Source organism: Larus michahellis, chromosome 13, assembly GCF_964199755.1.
Source record: "Larus michahellis chromosome 13, bLarMic1.1, whole genome shotgun sequence".
In the NCBI taxonomy this organism is placed as follows: domain Eukaryota; kingdom Metazoa; phylum Chordata; class Aves; order Charadriiformes; family Laridae; genus Larus; species Larus michahellis.
The window spans coordinates 9,037,055-9,051,390 of record NC_133908.1 but is presented as its reverse complement, the minus strand read 5'-3'; the positions used below and the strand labels follow the sequence as shown (position 1 = coordinate 9,051,390).

Here is a 14,336-nt window from a genome sequence, read left to right as displayed (position 1 = left end):
CACCAGAAACAAAAAAGAAGTTGGAGGGAACTGAAAACAAGATTTTACCATAGAGGAGCAGATTAAATGAAGAATATCAACTAGTTCTAGCTGCTGTCTGTCTTTTATATAAAAAGTGGTAGTTAATATTTGTGATGTAGTTCAGAGAATAATTGGGGAGGCTCTTATAAAAATACTTAAGTGTAATTTTTTTTTATTATAAAATGAAGTGGCAACTATAGAAGTATCTTCCTATTTCTTTTACTAGATTTGTTGTGCAACTTTGAGCAAATCAGTGAAACAGCTAATGCCTCAGTTTCCCCTTTTTGACAGGGGATGGTAGTAAAATTAATTCTTTGGAGTGCCATGTGATTTAAATCAGTGTATTTCTGTCTAAAAAGTGTGACCTTTAAAAAAAAAAATCTGTTATTTTAACAAGTAGATCTTAGCTTTCCTTCAAAAATTTCTATCTGAAGCCTGTTTTATTTTTCTTAAATGTTTGAATTATTAACACTTGTTCTGGCTTTGATTCTTCTTTAAGTGTGCAGGTCGCTGAGAACAGTAATATCTTCTCTCTGTTTGCTGAAGCGCGTTGACTTGTTTCCACTTGTTCCTAGCTGGCTGGTGTTAGGACCCAGAAAAGAGACAGCAGCAACGTGATATAAATAGAGTACCAGAATGGGACAAAGTTTGAGAAGAAAGCATGACATCACTCAGACTTGCTCTCCACCCAAAAAGATCTGGGATGGAGGTGCAAACGTGAGCTGGACAAGCAAGGAGTTAGCAACTCTCTTCAGCTCTGTTTCTGAAGAAAGAGAGAGAGTTTTATGCCCTATGTGCTATAAGGAAATGCACTTTTTTTTTTTGCTAGCAAAACCAAAACTGGCTTCAGATCTCTGACAACGTGAAAGTAATTGAAAGGAAAAGACAACCATAGGAAGAAAGTTGAAAACAAGATCTTTTCTTTTTGGCACAGATTGTAACAGAAATACTTGACTTCTTTCCATGGAACAGTACAACTTTCGGATCTGATGCACATTTCTTTTAATTTTCCTCCAATCGTGGTAATTTATTTATAGTTAAATGAAGAGATCAAAGTGTGAAGCAAGCAAATACTACTCAAAGGGTCTGGAAGGATATTTTGCCATCACTGAAGGAACAGACTTCTTGAATCTGCATGGAATATGTCCCTTTTAATATAAAAAGTAACAAAGAAAAACTTATGATTGAAATCTTACAGGAATTTGAGTTCAGCTGTACTTTTAACCTTAAATAGACCATGGAGAATTTATTATCTCTGCTCTGTTGTCGTTATTCTTTGCTGATTTTATTTCAGTACAAATATCAGGTAATATTCTGAATATGGTCAGTATTGAGATATATTTGGATTCCTCTTAGCAAGTTTTGCCTCACTATGTCTCATTCTGTACTGTTTTATGTGCAGGTGTATGGAAACTATTCCCAGCTACCCAAACACCCAGGTAAGGAATATTCTATTTACATGTGCTTAAATATTTATTTGCTTTTTCAGTTCGTATTTTTCATTTTCTTAGTAGCTCTGAAGAAACTGTGGTCCTACATTTGAATGTCAGCTCTGTATTAAAAATGTAATAAAGTCTAAAGTGTCAGGCTGTCCCAGTCACTTTAATTTCAGTAACATACCTACTCAATATTCTGCATAGAAATATATCTGGAGAAAAATGGCTTGTATTTGATACATAGAAAAATCCTATACACACAGTTTGTTTAGTTTTACTTTTTTTGAGCCCGAGTTTCTGAATCAGACCTCTACACAGACTGTTTTCTTTTTTTCTCTCGATGTCTTAGCGTTCAGCATTTTCAGTTCAATGATTTACAGTTAGATATGCCAGCTTGTATACTTTGTAGTACTTTGGCATGGCTTCAAGTGATCTACCCTCCTCCCAGCCTTCATGCTTAAGTTTAAATCAGTTATAGAGCATATTAAGGACCTCTCATCTGTTTTCAATGTAGAAAAATCTTGCTCAAAGCTTATTTGGAGTCTGTGTGTGTAACTGCAGAATTCTTCCATTTATATAAATAGTTTAACCTCAAGCCTCATGGTGGTGTACAAGCACAATTTTAGTGCTTTACCAATTCATGTATGGCTTTTGCTTTTAAGCTTTAACCATATGTAATTATTTTCAAAATAAAATATAGAGTGATGTGGAAAAGCCGTGTTGTCTGCTATTGCAGTAGCTTCAGCCCGTTTAGTTTTTTTTTTTTTGGTTCTACCTTCACTCAAAAATAAAGAAATACAGTCTCATTTCCTATAGATGAGCGTGACTGTCTTCTAGTTGATGGAACAACGGGGGGGAAAAAAACCCTCCCGTAATGAGGGGGCAAGTTCCACAACATTTATTTTGCAGTACAGTGTATGTGAGGAAGCATAACTGCAAGCAATGCTTTCCAGATTTGAACTAGGCTGTAAACACGTCCTGTGACTTTCTTCTAAATGCAGAGTAGTTACCTGCTGAAAGGATATTACAAGTTGAATTTTAGGCAACAGGTATTTGTTTTCAGAGCTCTTCTCGGGGGTGACTGGCTAGAAGTAGGGTAACAGCATGGCTTTACATAGTTCAGAACTGGGAGTTGGGTAAAGCCACTGACATGCAGCGTGGCTCTAGGCAATTCGCTTAGATATATATCTATTCCCCTTCCCAGCTTTTAAATGTAAGCTCCTTAGAATATAGCTGCTTCTTATGAGTCCGATGCTAGACATAGCAATGCCTTTGTTGTGATGCTACTACTACTGCTAAAATACTTGTGCCACATTTTAACACAGGTTTTTGCATCAAATAATTTTCTCTTGGGATTTTTCTATTTTCTCTTTTTTTTTTCCTACCACCTCTCTTAACATTAGTCCCTTTTTCTTTACCTGATACAAAAGGGAGATGTTAATGGGCGCAAGATATTTGCATATAAGCACATGGTGAAACGGCAGGCATGTTCCGTGCTCTGCAAAACAGAACTGGTAGTTTGATGAGAGTTGGATAGAGGTACGTTAGCACAGGTAGCCTATGTGGACGCTCTTAATATCATAGACATTTATAGCTTCCATTTCTTTTGCAGCAGCCAGAATATGTTCTTTGAAGATAGAACTAAGGACATACTGAGGCAAAAAACCTTGTCCCTGTATCCTGTTTCCTCAGCGTGCTTTGCCATGCTCAGCTTAGTTGAATTTGTGTTGCCTGGAACTTTCAGATTGGGTTTTGTATGTGCTTATTCTGTGTCATTATTCTGTTATGTTGGCGGTAGCTTTCTCCTTCTGTTAGCAGTTGTGCCTTTCTCTGTATCTTCCAAATATTCGAAGGAAACGTGTTGCCGTAGAATCTCATCCATTTCTCTAGACACATGCCTATCTTATCTAGTTATACTAATTTTTCTGTGGGAAAACCTCTATGACTGCAAGCATTTCTAGTTAGGCAGGCCAATAATAATAGATCCTGGTCAATTGTAAACAATTTGTTAGATATCTTTGGTATAGTTCAGTTTGGAACCAAGTTTGAGTAGTTGATGTATCCTCACAAGATGCAGACCTGCTTTTAGTTCTATGCTCTCAATCTACCATTGCTTGTTTTGCTGCTTAGCAATTTTACCAGCTTTGCACTCTTATTAAAAATGTCTTAGGATCTTCTCTGTGTTACAGCTCTGAAACTGTACCATGAGGATGGAGGACATCAAACTGATCTCCACAGTGTGGGCTAGGCAGTTTATGGATGCAAATAAAATTTTTGCACCTTCATCCATGCAGGATATTAAAATGATAGAATAATTATCAAATAGGCAAGCTGTTTTGATCTCAAGAGTGAAGAAAGGTGTGGGATAAATTGTCCATGTCAAAGGATACTGCTTGTGATTTGTTTTGATTTGCACACTAGGTGTGGGGAGCTTTTGTATGGTGTATGGCAGCTGAAGTGGTTTCTAACAAACTTACCTCTATCAGCTTTGCACCTCAGGTTCTTGAAAGATTGCTTGGGAATGAAAAATTATTTTAGGGCAAAGCCCTGCAGATGTGGTATAATATAAATACTTGCTCTCTCTGTACCTGTTTTCTGTTGTGCCATTCCCCTCCCACTCCCAAAAGAAAAGATTAACTCTAATAGGATGATATGCTGTGATGGTGAACAAAACATGTTCTCATTTATGTTCACAGAAAAATTTCTGTGTATCTGTATCAACCTTCTAAAACTTTCTTAGATATAGGAGATTATAAATTGATTTCGGCACAGCTGGTTAAATTAATTATTTTGAGAAAAATGGGTTTCTTGCGGCTAACAAGATAATAAATTACAATTCATGTTTTCGTACTTATTAATGCTCTACCCTGAAAATAGAATTGTTATCTTAATGCAAAATTTGATTGTTTTGGGCAGCCCACTTCTAGTCAGGTTGAATAGTCACATCTAAAATCTGTTCAAACTCATCATTTAGTCTGTGCAGATAAATCTGCCAATGGAAACCAGCAGATGTTTTGCTTTTGTCAGCTTGTCCACCTCTTGCTAAGGAGGACATTCAGGAAAACAAAATGTTCTCATTAGCCACAAGGTGTTGTTCTTGTTTTAGTGTAGTGGAGAAGGTTCTGAAGGAATGGCTAATGCCATATAGGGAGGAGTGAACCCTTTTTCCATAGGTTCCTTAATATTCTGGACCCCCTTCTCTTGAGGAACATCAAATTCCTTCTGTTAAAGTAAGTTCTGCTGTATCAGTCTAAGGTGAGAGTTATCTGGAGACATTGGGAAGGCTAAACTCTGCAGTAACAACCGTGCAGGCACCTATACTCTCATCCGTGTTGCAGCTTCTCCACTGTTGAGTACTGCTCCTTGCTAGTGTCTTTCCATAGAAAAGCAAAGGTGAAAAATGCTTGGATTAATATAACCTGAAGGTGTTGCACTTGTTTTCCAGTGGGTTTTGGAGAGAGGATAAGATTCCTGGGAACTTTTTAGCATCTTCTCCTACTCCCTTAACTGCACAGAGCTGAGTTACCTATGGAGGAGGCAGGAGCAGAAGTAGTATGCTATAGAGGCTAAACATTCCCCCATGCATTCCCTTCTCAGTGCTTTATACTATCCACTGTGCATTTAAAATTTTGCTAAAATCTTGTATGACTGATCAGCTGTTACTTCAATGAATGCTGCCTGATACGCTAGCAGAGATTTAGTCAGAGATCGTTGCACATTTTAAGTGCAATTAAAATAAAAATCAGTTGAGTTTATTTAAAACAGGTTTCCTGCAGTGGTCAATCAGATATATGGCTTTAATCTACTCTGCCATTTTGATTTATGATCTTGATTGTGTGCGATTTACATACAATAAATATCTTGTTTCACTTAACCTCTTGACCTCCTTTATTGTTCTCTTCTGTGGAAATGTGTTACACTCCTTGGTCCTTACTTTAACCTTTTCATCTGTGTTTCTTGAAAGGGTTCAAAGTTCTCGCATCGGCTTCCCATTACTGGCCGCTGGAAGATGTGGATGGAATTCATGAGTTTCGGGATACAAATGGAGGTAGACAAAGCATTCATTGACAATGGCAATAACATAAGTATTTGTGGCAGTCTGTAAGTAGAAAGGGAACAGGAGAAGTGGAAGGGGTTAGCTTTTGTACCACAGCAGTTGAAGATATTTTTTTTCTCAGTTAATGTTTTTGCAGTGCTCCGATGTCCAAATGATATTGTATTTGTGAACTGATTTTTATAGAGTATTCTCAGCTATTTTATGGGCTGTCTACACATTGTTAAGGTTATAAAGAGAAAAGGTTTATGATCCAAAGAGTCATTGAAATTGTATTGTTATTAGCTGGTTTGGTACATGCATAGCATGAACTAGTACAGTCAGTGGCTGACATCTCTGGCTATGCCAGCAGTGAAGATGCCTGCTTCTTTTTGCTTTTTGGAAGGAATTAAATGCCCAAGTTCTTCAGGCACTTTTCAAAATTGCCCGTAGTATCAATAGTAAGAGAAGTGTTAGCTCTTATCTGATTACTTCTTACTCATTTTTATATCTGCTTTTCGATATTTCCTAAAAAGCAGTATTGCAGCATTAGATCAAACGTTTTTTCCAATTGGGCAAACCCAAGAAAGGTTTGGTAAGGCACAATTCTCACTGATTTGAAAGAGTCAGCTGTCAGGACTGTAGGATCCCAGAGGGAATGGTATTAAAAGGCAGACTGATTGGATTCAGCAGTTTTCTGGTTCTGACGTTTTTCATCAGGAACAAAAAGGGTGACTGGGCATCCTGGGGATGTGCAGGTGATGTAGTTAATGGAGCTTCGACTGAACTACTGTATCCCATCGCAGCATCACGGGCTTGCAGGGCCATTCCTTTGACATGAAATTTTCAGCTACACTCTGCCTCCTTGAGACCAAAAGGTCCCTTAGTAATTTTCACATGAATTTTCTCTCTTCTGACGCTTTAGCCAATTCCAAGTTGGGCTGCTGTATATTTCCCAGTACTTCTCTCGCTACGGCTGACCACATTGGCAGTTGAGCTCAACTGTTTTGTACTAGTGCAAGGGGTAGCTGCTGTGTTCCTACTGGTGACTGGATTATCTTTACCCAGCAAGATCACTGCAGAAGATGAAATTAGGAGTTGGAGGCCTTTACAACCTTATGTGAAAAATGTTACAAAAGTGCAAAGTTGTTGCTCTTTATTACACAAAAACGGCAACATCAATCTCTGTTCCTATTGTGAAAAAGACCCATAAATATATAAAACCTTTTATTCCAGAGGCGTTCAAGTATTTTAAGCTTAAACTTTGACCCATCTTTCCACAGTTTCTTGAAGGAATGAAATCGGCTGACCAGAAATAAATATGGTCAATGTTCCTTTCCTATTAGAGGCTAATGGCAACATTCCCATTGACTTCAATAGAATCATAATTTGGCTTACAAAGAGTTACCAGATGAGTTCTCTGACACTGTGTTAATTTTCTGACACTGGACTTTATGTGGTTCAAGAGGACTAAAGCATTCCATATCTAGCACATTTTTGGCACTCGTGTTACAAAGATGTTGTTTTGAAAGTGCTTTGAAAGGGATATATCAAATATAGCTCTTGGAAAAATGACAACTGATGTTAGATTGTTTTTCAAGTTATGTTAAATTACATTATTTCAGCAAAATTCAGGAATCTTTTCAGTGGTATCTTGGAAGAGATAAAGCAGAATATAAAAAGTTTCCGATCCTACAAAGCTTCACTTACAGGAATAGGACTGGCTCACATGAGCAATCTCCTTTGACTCCTATTATGACATTGTGTTAAATAACTATAAATGAGACAGCTGCATGACTTCGCTGAAAAAAGTTTGGAGGGCTTTGTCTCACTATTATTTTCAGATGGTGTTGATAGCCAAAAGTCTTTTTCTCTGCAGTGCAATTCTGACAGTGTTAAATTCTTTCCTTAATGTTGTAGTGGATAATTCAAATTCTTCTCAGTTGCTTGTATTGTGTCTTACAATACACAAATATTATTTCAACTGCCTCCAGCAGAAGTTTTATGTAGCTATCTGATATTTGAGCTTGATATACAAGAAAAGCTTTCTTTATTGTGGTAATCTAATGCAGGTGACAATCTGCTTGTTTTTTATTCCATTCTGATTACACAACTCTTCTGTTTATTGCTAGAGTCTTTCTTGTTTTTCCACTCAACATATCATGCAATTAGTTTCATTCCATGTTTCTCCTCTTAAATCCTTGAAGCATCATAATCTGTCCGTCATGTTAATCCATTTTATTTGTTGAAGTCATTGTGTGTGAAGCCAGATTTATATCTCTCAATGTATTTGTGTTGTAAGAGAGTGTCAGCAAATTAATTTTTTGGTTACCTCATCAGTAGAAGCAACTGAAGGAAAACAACTTATCAACTTAAAATACAGCAAATTAAAAAAAAATATAGTCATGTTGAAGGAAAACAATCAACTTATCAACTTAAAGTATAGCAAATAAAAAAAAAAGTGGTCATCTGGCCCCCCATGCATGGTTTTTGGTGCATGTGGCCTTTTTTTTTTTTTGAGCATTTGCCTTTCCCTTCTGTGAGCTCAGTTGGTCTAAAGCACAAATCAATGTGTGTCTATTTACTTTCATGGGCTTTCCATCAAGCTCTATTTGCCTGCCCAGGGTAAATAATTACAATGTGCAAGATACTTGTAAATTATCAAAATAAGAAAAAAATAATTAGGGAATAAAATTGTGTTGTCAGCTATAAAAAATGTTGAGGTTTTATCTTATGTTTAGATGGAGAATTTTAATTTGTGCCAATTGCCTCTTATCTGTTCACTGGATACAACTGCGGAGAGTCTGGCACTACCTTTACACCTCCCCTTGGGTGTTTATACATATTGATAAGATCCCTGAGCCCTCTCTTCTCCAGGCTGAGCAGTCCCGGTGTTCCCAGCCTTTGCTGGACTTGCTCCAGTATGTCCGTGGCTCTTCAGTACGTAGCAGTTGAACTGCCCATAACATTTGCGCCACTATAATGATTTTTGTTATAATTCTGGAGTTTCTTACCAGCATGATTATATTTCAGAGCCCTTTATCTGCAGTTGTATTTTTTTAGTTTTTTCTCCTCAGTTACTGTAAGGAAAAAAAATGTTTTAGTGATACAGTACTTCTGTAGTTAAAGAATGTAAAAGTCACATTGCATACAAGTCCTTGGGAGAAGTGGTGTGTGATAATTTTAAAGGCCGCTGACCAACACCCGTGACTTGTGCTATGTTGAGAGATATGAACTGGCCGATTCATTACTGATTGTGTTTATTCATTGTTTTGCTCATTTGCTTATTTTCTTTTGTTGTTCCACCCAGCTCTAAGAATCCACAACTTCACTGTGCTTCCTTCCCATAACTCTACCTTTGTATATACCAATGACTCTGCCTACTCTAACTTCTCTGCAACTGTAGGTGAGGATTTACATATTTTTTGTTCTGCATTTGTCAGGCTTGGATGGTTCTTGTAACGTTGGATTCAAAATTAACACTGAGTTTTGGTTCGAATGGTCATGTGTTAAAGGTCTATTTATGCTTACACCGGCATACATCATCGAAAAAGTATTCCTACAATATTACCTGAATGACTCTGAACTACTGGGAGAGGCATCTCCGTGCTAAGCAGCCTGCGGGAGGATGAGCCCCAGCAGTCCTCCAAAACCTAAAATATTTGTATTAAGCTTAAAAGAAACAGAGATGACATTTCAGAGAATATATAAGAACAAATAGGTTGGGTTTTTTTCTTCCTTGTCTTTCAAGGCTAAAAGGAAAGAGAAGCCATCTATTTTTCACCATTTCATAGTAATTTTTGAAGGACACATTAAGACAAATTGCAAGTAAATTTGCAAAGCCTGGAAGAAGTAAGATCCTGTCAATCGTGACATCTTTGATTAACATGGTTTTTTGGGGGAGTGGGGCAGGTTGGTGTTTGTTTGTGTGTTTTTTGTTTTTTTCTTTAAAGCAAGCAAAAATCTCCATATATTTGTCCCTTTAGTGATTTTTTTTGTTTTGCTTTTACATCAACACACCAGGAGATAAAAAGAAGAACAGAAAATGACAATTCTCCAGGCGGAAACCTGACAGATCGGAAACTAGTTACATCTACATCAGCATAAGCTTAAATTCATTTAATTTAAGTCACTAGGATTTATACTTGTGTAGGTGCAATTGAAATATGACCTCTTGTCCACTTTACAATTAGGTATTAACTCATATCTAGTTGTTGGAAAATCTGACCTACGGAGAAAGATGGAAATGGTAGAACTGTCATTTGGGCTGCTCATATACTAGGAGGTTTATATTAGAATACTTAAACCCGCTATTTTTCTACTCTCTAACAGTAAAAGTATGCTGGCAAATGTGAACTCTATTAATAATGAACTTCAAATGACCCTAATTCTCTTCAGTCCTTGCTTATCTGCTTTATATACCATTTGCATAGTTCTCACATAATAAGATATATTCAATATGAACATTAAGAGGAGTGACAACTCCGGAAAACATAAGGTTTATTCAGACTTTGAAATAATAATTTTGGGGTATATGGGTTCTGTCAAACAGTCTTAGTTAATCAAGAATCTGAGTGATGGATATAATTGTATGGTTCTTTAAAAAAAAAAAAAGGAAGGAAAAAAAAACACAAACAAAAACCCAAACCACCAACAAACCCCTGCCAAACTCAAATAAAAACCAAAAAGAAAAACAACAACAAAAAAACCCAACAAAAGCAAACCTATAGTTGGGACAAGATAAACATATGAGGTGTCTGAGTCTGTTAAAATCACATTTCAGGAAGTATTGATTTACATAAATGTTAAACTATATTTTGCTTTTCGTTTAGATATTGTAGAAGGAATGGTAAACAAAGGAATTTATGTCACTGAAAAGAAAGGAGTTACCTTTCTCTTCTTTGGAAGCTATCAAAATTCTTGCATTAGTAATCCCGAAGTTTGTGGACCTGAAGGTTAGTAAACTCATTAATTACTACTTGCTTTTCTTTTGCTGTCAAATTATGTAATTCAATAATCATTGTTTCTTTCCTCGTTGGAATGAACTCTCTAAAATTCTAGATTGACACTTTTTTTATTGACTTTTAAAACAATTATGTGTTGCTGAAAATTTAGTCTTTTTCTAACTGAAATTTAAATTAGAATTAATCCCCAATTGCACGTATCAATGATCTACAGTAAATTAATTCAAACAAAAACAGAAATAAGCTTACAGTGCCCAAAATTTTACCTATGGCACCAAGATTAATTCCTACAAGAACTGTAGTTCGACAGACAAAGAAGTTGTCCTACAGGTTTCAAATTTAGGAGACAGTTTTTCGGTGTGGCCCCTTAGCAGGAATGATTTGTTTGTTGTGTTGTGGGGTTTTTTTTATTTTGAATTTATCTTTGGTGATAACAAAACTTTTAAGTTTCTGGTGTTTTGGAATCCATTTGTTCTCATAGGTACTTAAATCTCTTTGTTCTATTTCTCTTCCTTTCCTTTTCTTGGGCTAGGGCCACAAAATGACAGGTGGAATGCCAGGAGAAAAGGTTTCATAATGTGTTGATTACAGAAGACGACTAAAACTGTGTATGACTGTCAAACCAAACATACAACTAGTCACTAGCATAAAACATTCACTAGAGATATAAAATTCAGTAGAAATGGAAGGATCAGTCAAAAGGATGGCTTTCTATGCATAAACTCCAGCAGTCTCTCTAAGCTTACGTAGTATTGTTAACATTGAATTTTTTCTTGTTTTTTATTGATTTTAGGCCATTCTTCAAATGGGTAACATTACTTGAAATAGGATTTTTTTTTTTTTTTAGCTGCTATAGCAAAAGCTGCGTATTAACTTTTTAAGAAAGTAGGAGAAACTTGGAGAGCAGATGGTATGCGGCTATTACCTGAGGGTTTTGGAAAAAGTAATTCAGTATCCCACTGTAGGCATATTTTCTGATACATGCTGTATCTTCTCATACTTTTTTCATACCACTGGGAAATAAAAATAATCAGTAAGTCATATTATTTCTACATCTATAGCATAACATAATAATCAGAATAAATTATTTTTATGGTACTAGAGCACTCCCAGTATCTCACAAACAAGAACATTAAAAACATAAAACACTGAAATGTTCAGCAGATAAAATGTGAAGAGAAGAAATCATATAAACAATAAATACTAAATCACTGTAGCAAGTATAAAAAAAAAAAGGGGGGGGGAAAAGCCAACACTCCTTTATCTAAAGAGAATGACTTTGTTTTTGTCTGAATCAGATAAAACCTGTGTCAATGATAAGATGTGATTTTATTCAGGCCTACCATTGCTTAAACATCCCTTGATGTTCATTGGTTGCATTTGAGTGAAACTGGTGTTAAGTACGCTTAAGCAGGGAATGATTCCTGAAAGGGTCTTGAGATCTTTTCAGATGAAATATTACAACCTATGAAACAAAAATACCCGTATTTTTTCCTAGCCTAAATTGAATAACTTTTCAGAACTGTTATTTTGACTTGATTAGAACAATTCCCCCATCTTTCTTTCTCAAGTAACTTTTAAATGATGGTTTTCTCTAAGTAGTTTTGGGCTCATTAAAGTGATATTTTTGGGCAAAAGAAACCTTTGTGAAAGATGCAAGAGAATGTTCTCTGAATCGTTAGTTTGAACACAGTAGGAGAAGCTGGATTTAGTCAACACATGTGAAGCCAAAATTTAAAAAAAGATAAAAAAATAAAAAGCAGCCCTATGCACAACATAACATTTCATGAAGCTGTGTGTTTTCTATGTGCCTTACTTTAATTTTTATTTTTAGTTTCGGCATTTTGTGAACCAAAGTGTACATAAAGAGGACTTAGATCCACAGTTTTCTTGTGGCTACAGGACGATCAGTAGCTACAGGGTAGAACAGACAGTCAAAGACAGGGGAAACCGGCTCCACTGCAGACATGCTGCATAACTCAAACTTCATCTTTCAGCCTGTAAAGAAGGAATAACAGCACTTCCATACCTTTCAGAAGTGTGGTGGAGTGCTGGAAAAAGATTGTGAGACACTTTGACAGAGGAATCACATGAAAAGCAGTAACAGATTAACATGATCAACCTTGGTGGCCCTTTCACCAGGGTGGTGAAGATTGGTGTCCAGATCCAAGGGCAATGCATGGCTTTCTGGAAAGAGGGTTGGGTCAGTGTTTCAACCTGTTACTAGTGCGGTAAAGAAGCCGAAATATGAACTCAGGCTTATCTGCTGATGAAGGTATTGCAACTTGCTTACAACAGACCTCAAATTCTTCAGTTGGCAGTTCACAGCATTTATAGCTTTAAACACGTATCCATTAAGATCTAGCAAACTGAGATTGATGATGTTCATACACTGATTGATTTCTAAGAGGCCAATAAATGATTATCATTTCCATGGTGGTTACTTTATCATGTATAAAGCATTTAGGGAATGATGTGTAGATTATGTAAATTGATGGGTGCTGTCATAAGGATAAACAGAAAGATCAGTTGAATGGGAGGATACTACATAGTTAAATTATTTATTGTGTGGTAATATAACTTTTAACTTTTGTTCTAAGTTAATATGACAAAAAGAATATGTGAAATATAAAAATATATGTTCCGGAGAGTAGTGGGGGGGAATATTTCTGATAACTGTAGTGACCTGTCTGAGGCTTTTCCATCTTTCATAATTTTATGATTAAACATATAAAAAATTAATCTATGGTTTTAACAAGAAATGTACATAATAGCTTGAGAGCTTCATTAACTTGTGCTGGGCTATCTGGTAGCAAATTAGCAAAGTTCGTGCTGCCTGGGCGGCCTGCAGAACTGCTAACTACAAAATCATCCAAACAGATATTTTGACTACATGTCAAAAGAGCAGAGTCAGCAGGTTAAGGGCAGTGATTATTCCCCTCTGTTCAGAGTTCATGAGAGTCTATCTGGCATGCTATGTCCCTGCACATGGCAGGGGAGTTGGAACTAGATGATCTTCAAGGTCCCTTCCAACGCTAACTGTTCTATGATCTATTCTATATTTTTTTGTCCCCTGATACAAAAGAGATGCTGACAAGCCAGAGTAAGTCCAGCAGATGACTCCAGGGACTGGACAGTGTGACATGGGAGGGGAGGCTGAGGCTCTGCCTTGCACCATGAAGAGAATGTTAAGGGCTGTCTTCAACTACCTGATGGGTAGTTATAGAAGCAGATACATAAACAGTCTTAGAGATGCACAATGAAAGTGCGACGGGCAGCGCAGGCACATTATAGCACAGGAAATACTGATTAGATCTAAGGAAAAAAGTTTTTTTGCAGTGTGGATGGCCAAGCACCAGGATGGCTTACACAGAGAGGCTGTGCAATCTGCTTCTGTGCTGACAGTAAAGTCTCATTTGAGCTCTGAGCAACCAGATCTAGCTCTGAAATTGACCCTGCTTTGAGCAGGCAGTTTAGACAAGGTGATCTTCAGGGCCGTTGCCAACTTAATTCATTATGATTCTTTGTGGCAAAACCTCTTCCATTTCTGTACTTCATAAACTTTTTCTCAACCTGCTCTGAACTCAAATTTTACTGTTAGCACTTTGTACTATAAATTCTGAGATGAACATTTTTAGGAGCTGTTTAGTCTTTGTAAATGCTTTTGACTGTGGAACCTCTGCAGCAGAGCCACTGTGAACTTCTGAAGTGCAAGGGAGGTTTGATTTGCTACTTGTGTTTCAGTGAAGCCTTTTGAGGTAACTGTTATTAAAGAAACAAGCCAACTTACATAAACCATCTTTCTTCACCAATGTGCAATCTGAAGAGTGCTTCAATTTTACAGTATAATAGTAAATTTTACTGTGAATTGAACAGGATTAT

General features: G+C 36.6%; 1 protein-coding gene across 1 annotated transcript in view; it reads left to right on the top strand.

Annotated features, from left to right (window-relative positions):
* Positions 1-707: 707 nt before the first annotated feature.
* The window catches only part of ADGRD1 (adhesion G protein-coupled receptor D1), a 154,287-nt gene continuing 140,658 nt past the window's right edge, over positions 708-14,336 (top strand). The window contains exons 1-4 of the mRNA XM_074606508.1: positions 708-1,327; positions 1,424-1,460; positions 5,422-5,505; positions 10,323-10,445. Of these exons, the coding sequence (XP_074462609.1) occupies positions 1,259-1,327; positions 1,424-1,460; positions 5,422-5,505; positions 10,323-10,445 (313 nt within the window). The 5' untranslated portion in view covers positions 708-1,258. The remainder of the gene's footprint in view (positions 1,328-1,423; positions 1,461-5,421; positions 5,506-10,322; positions 10,446-14,336) is intronic.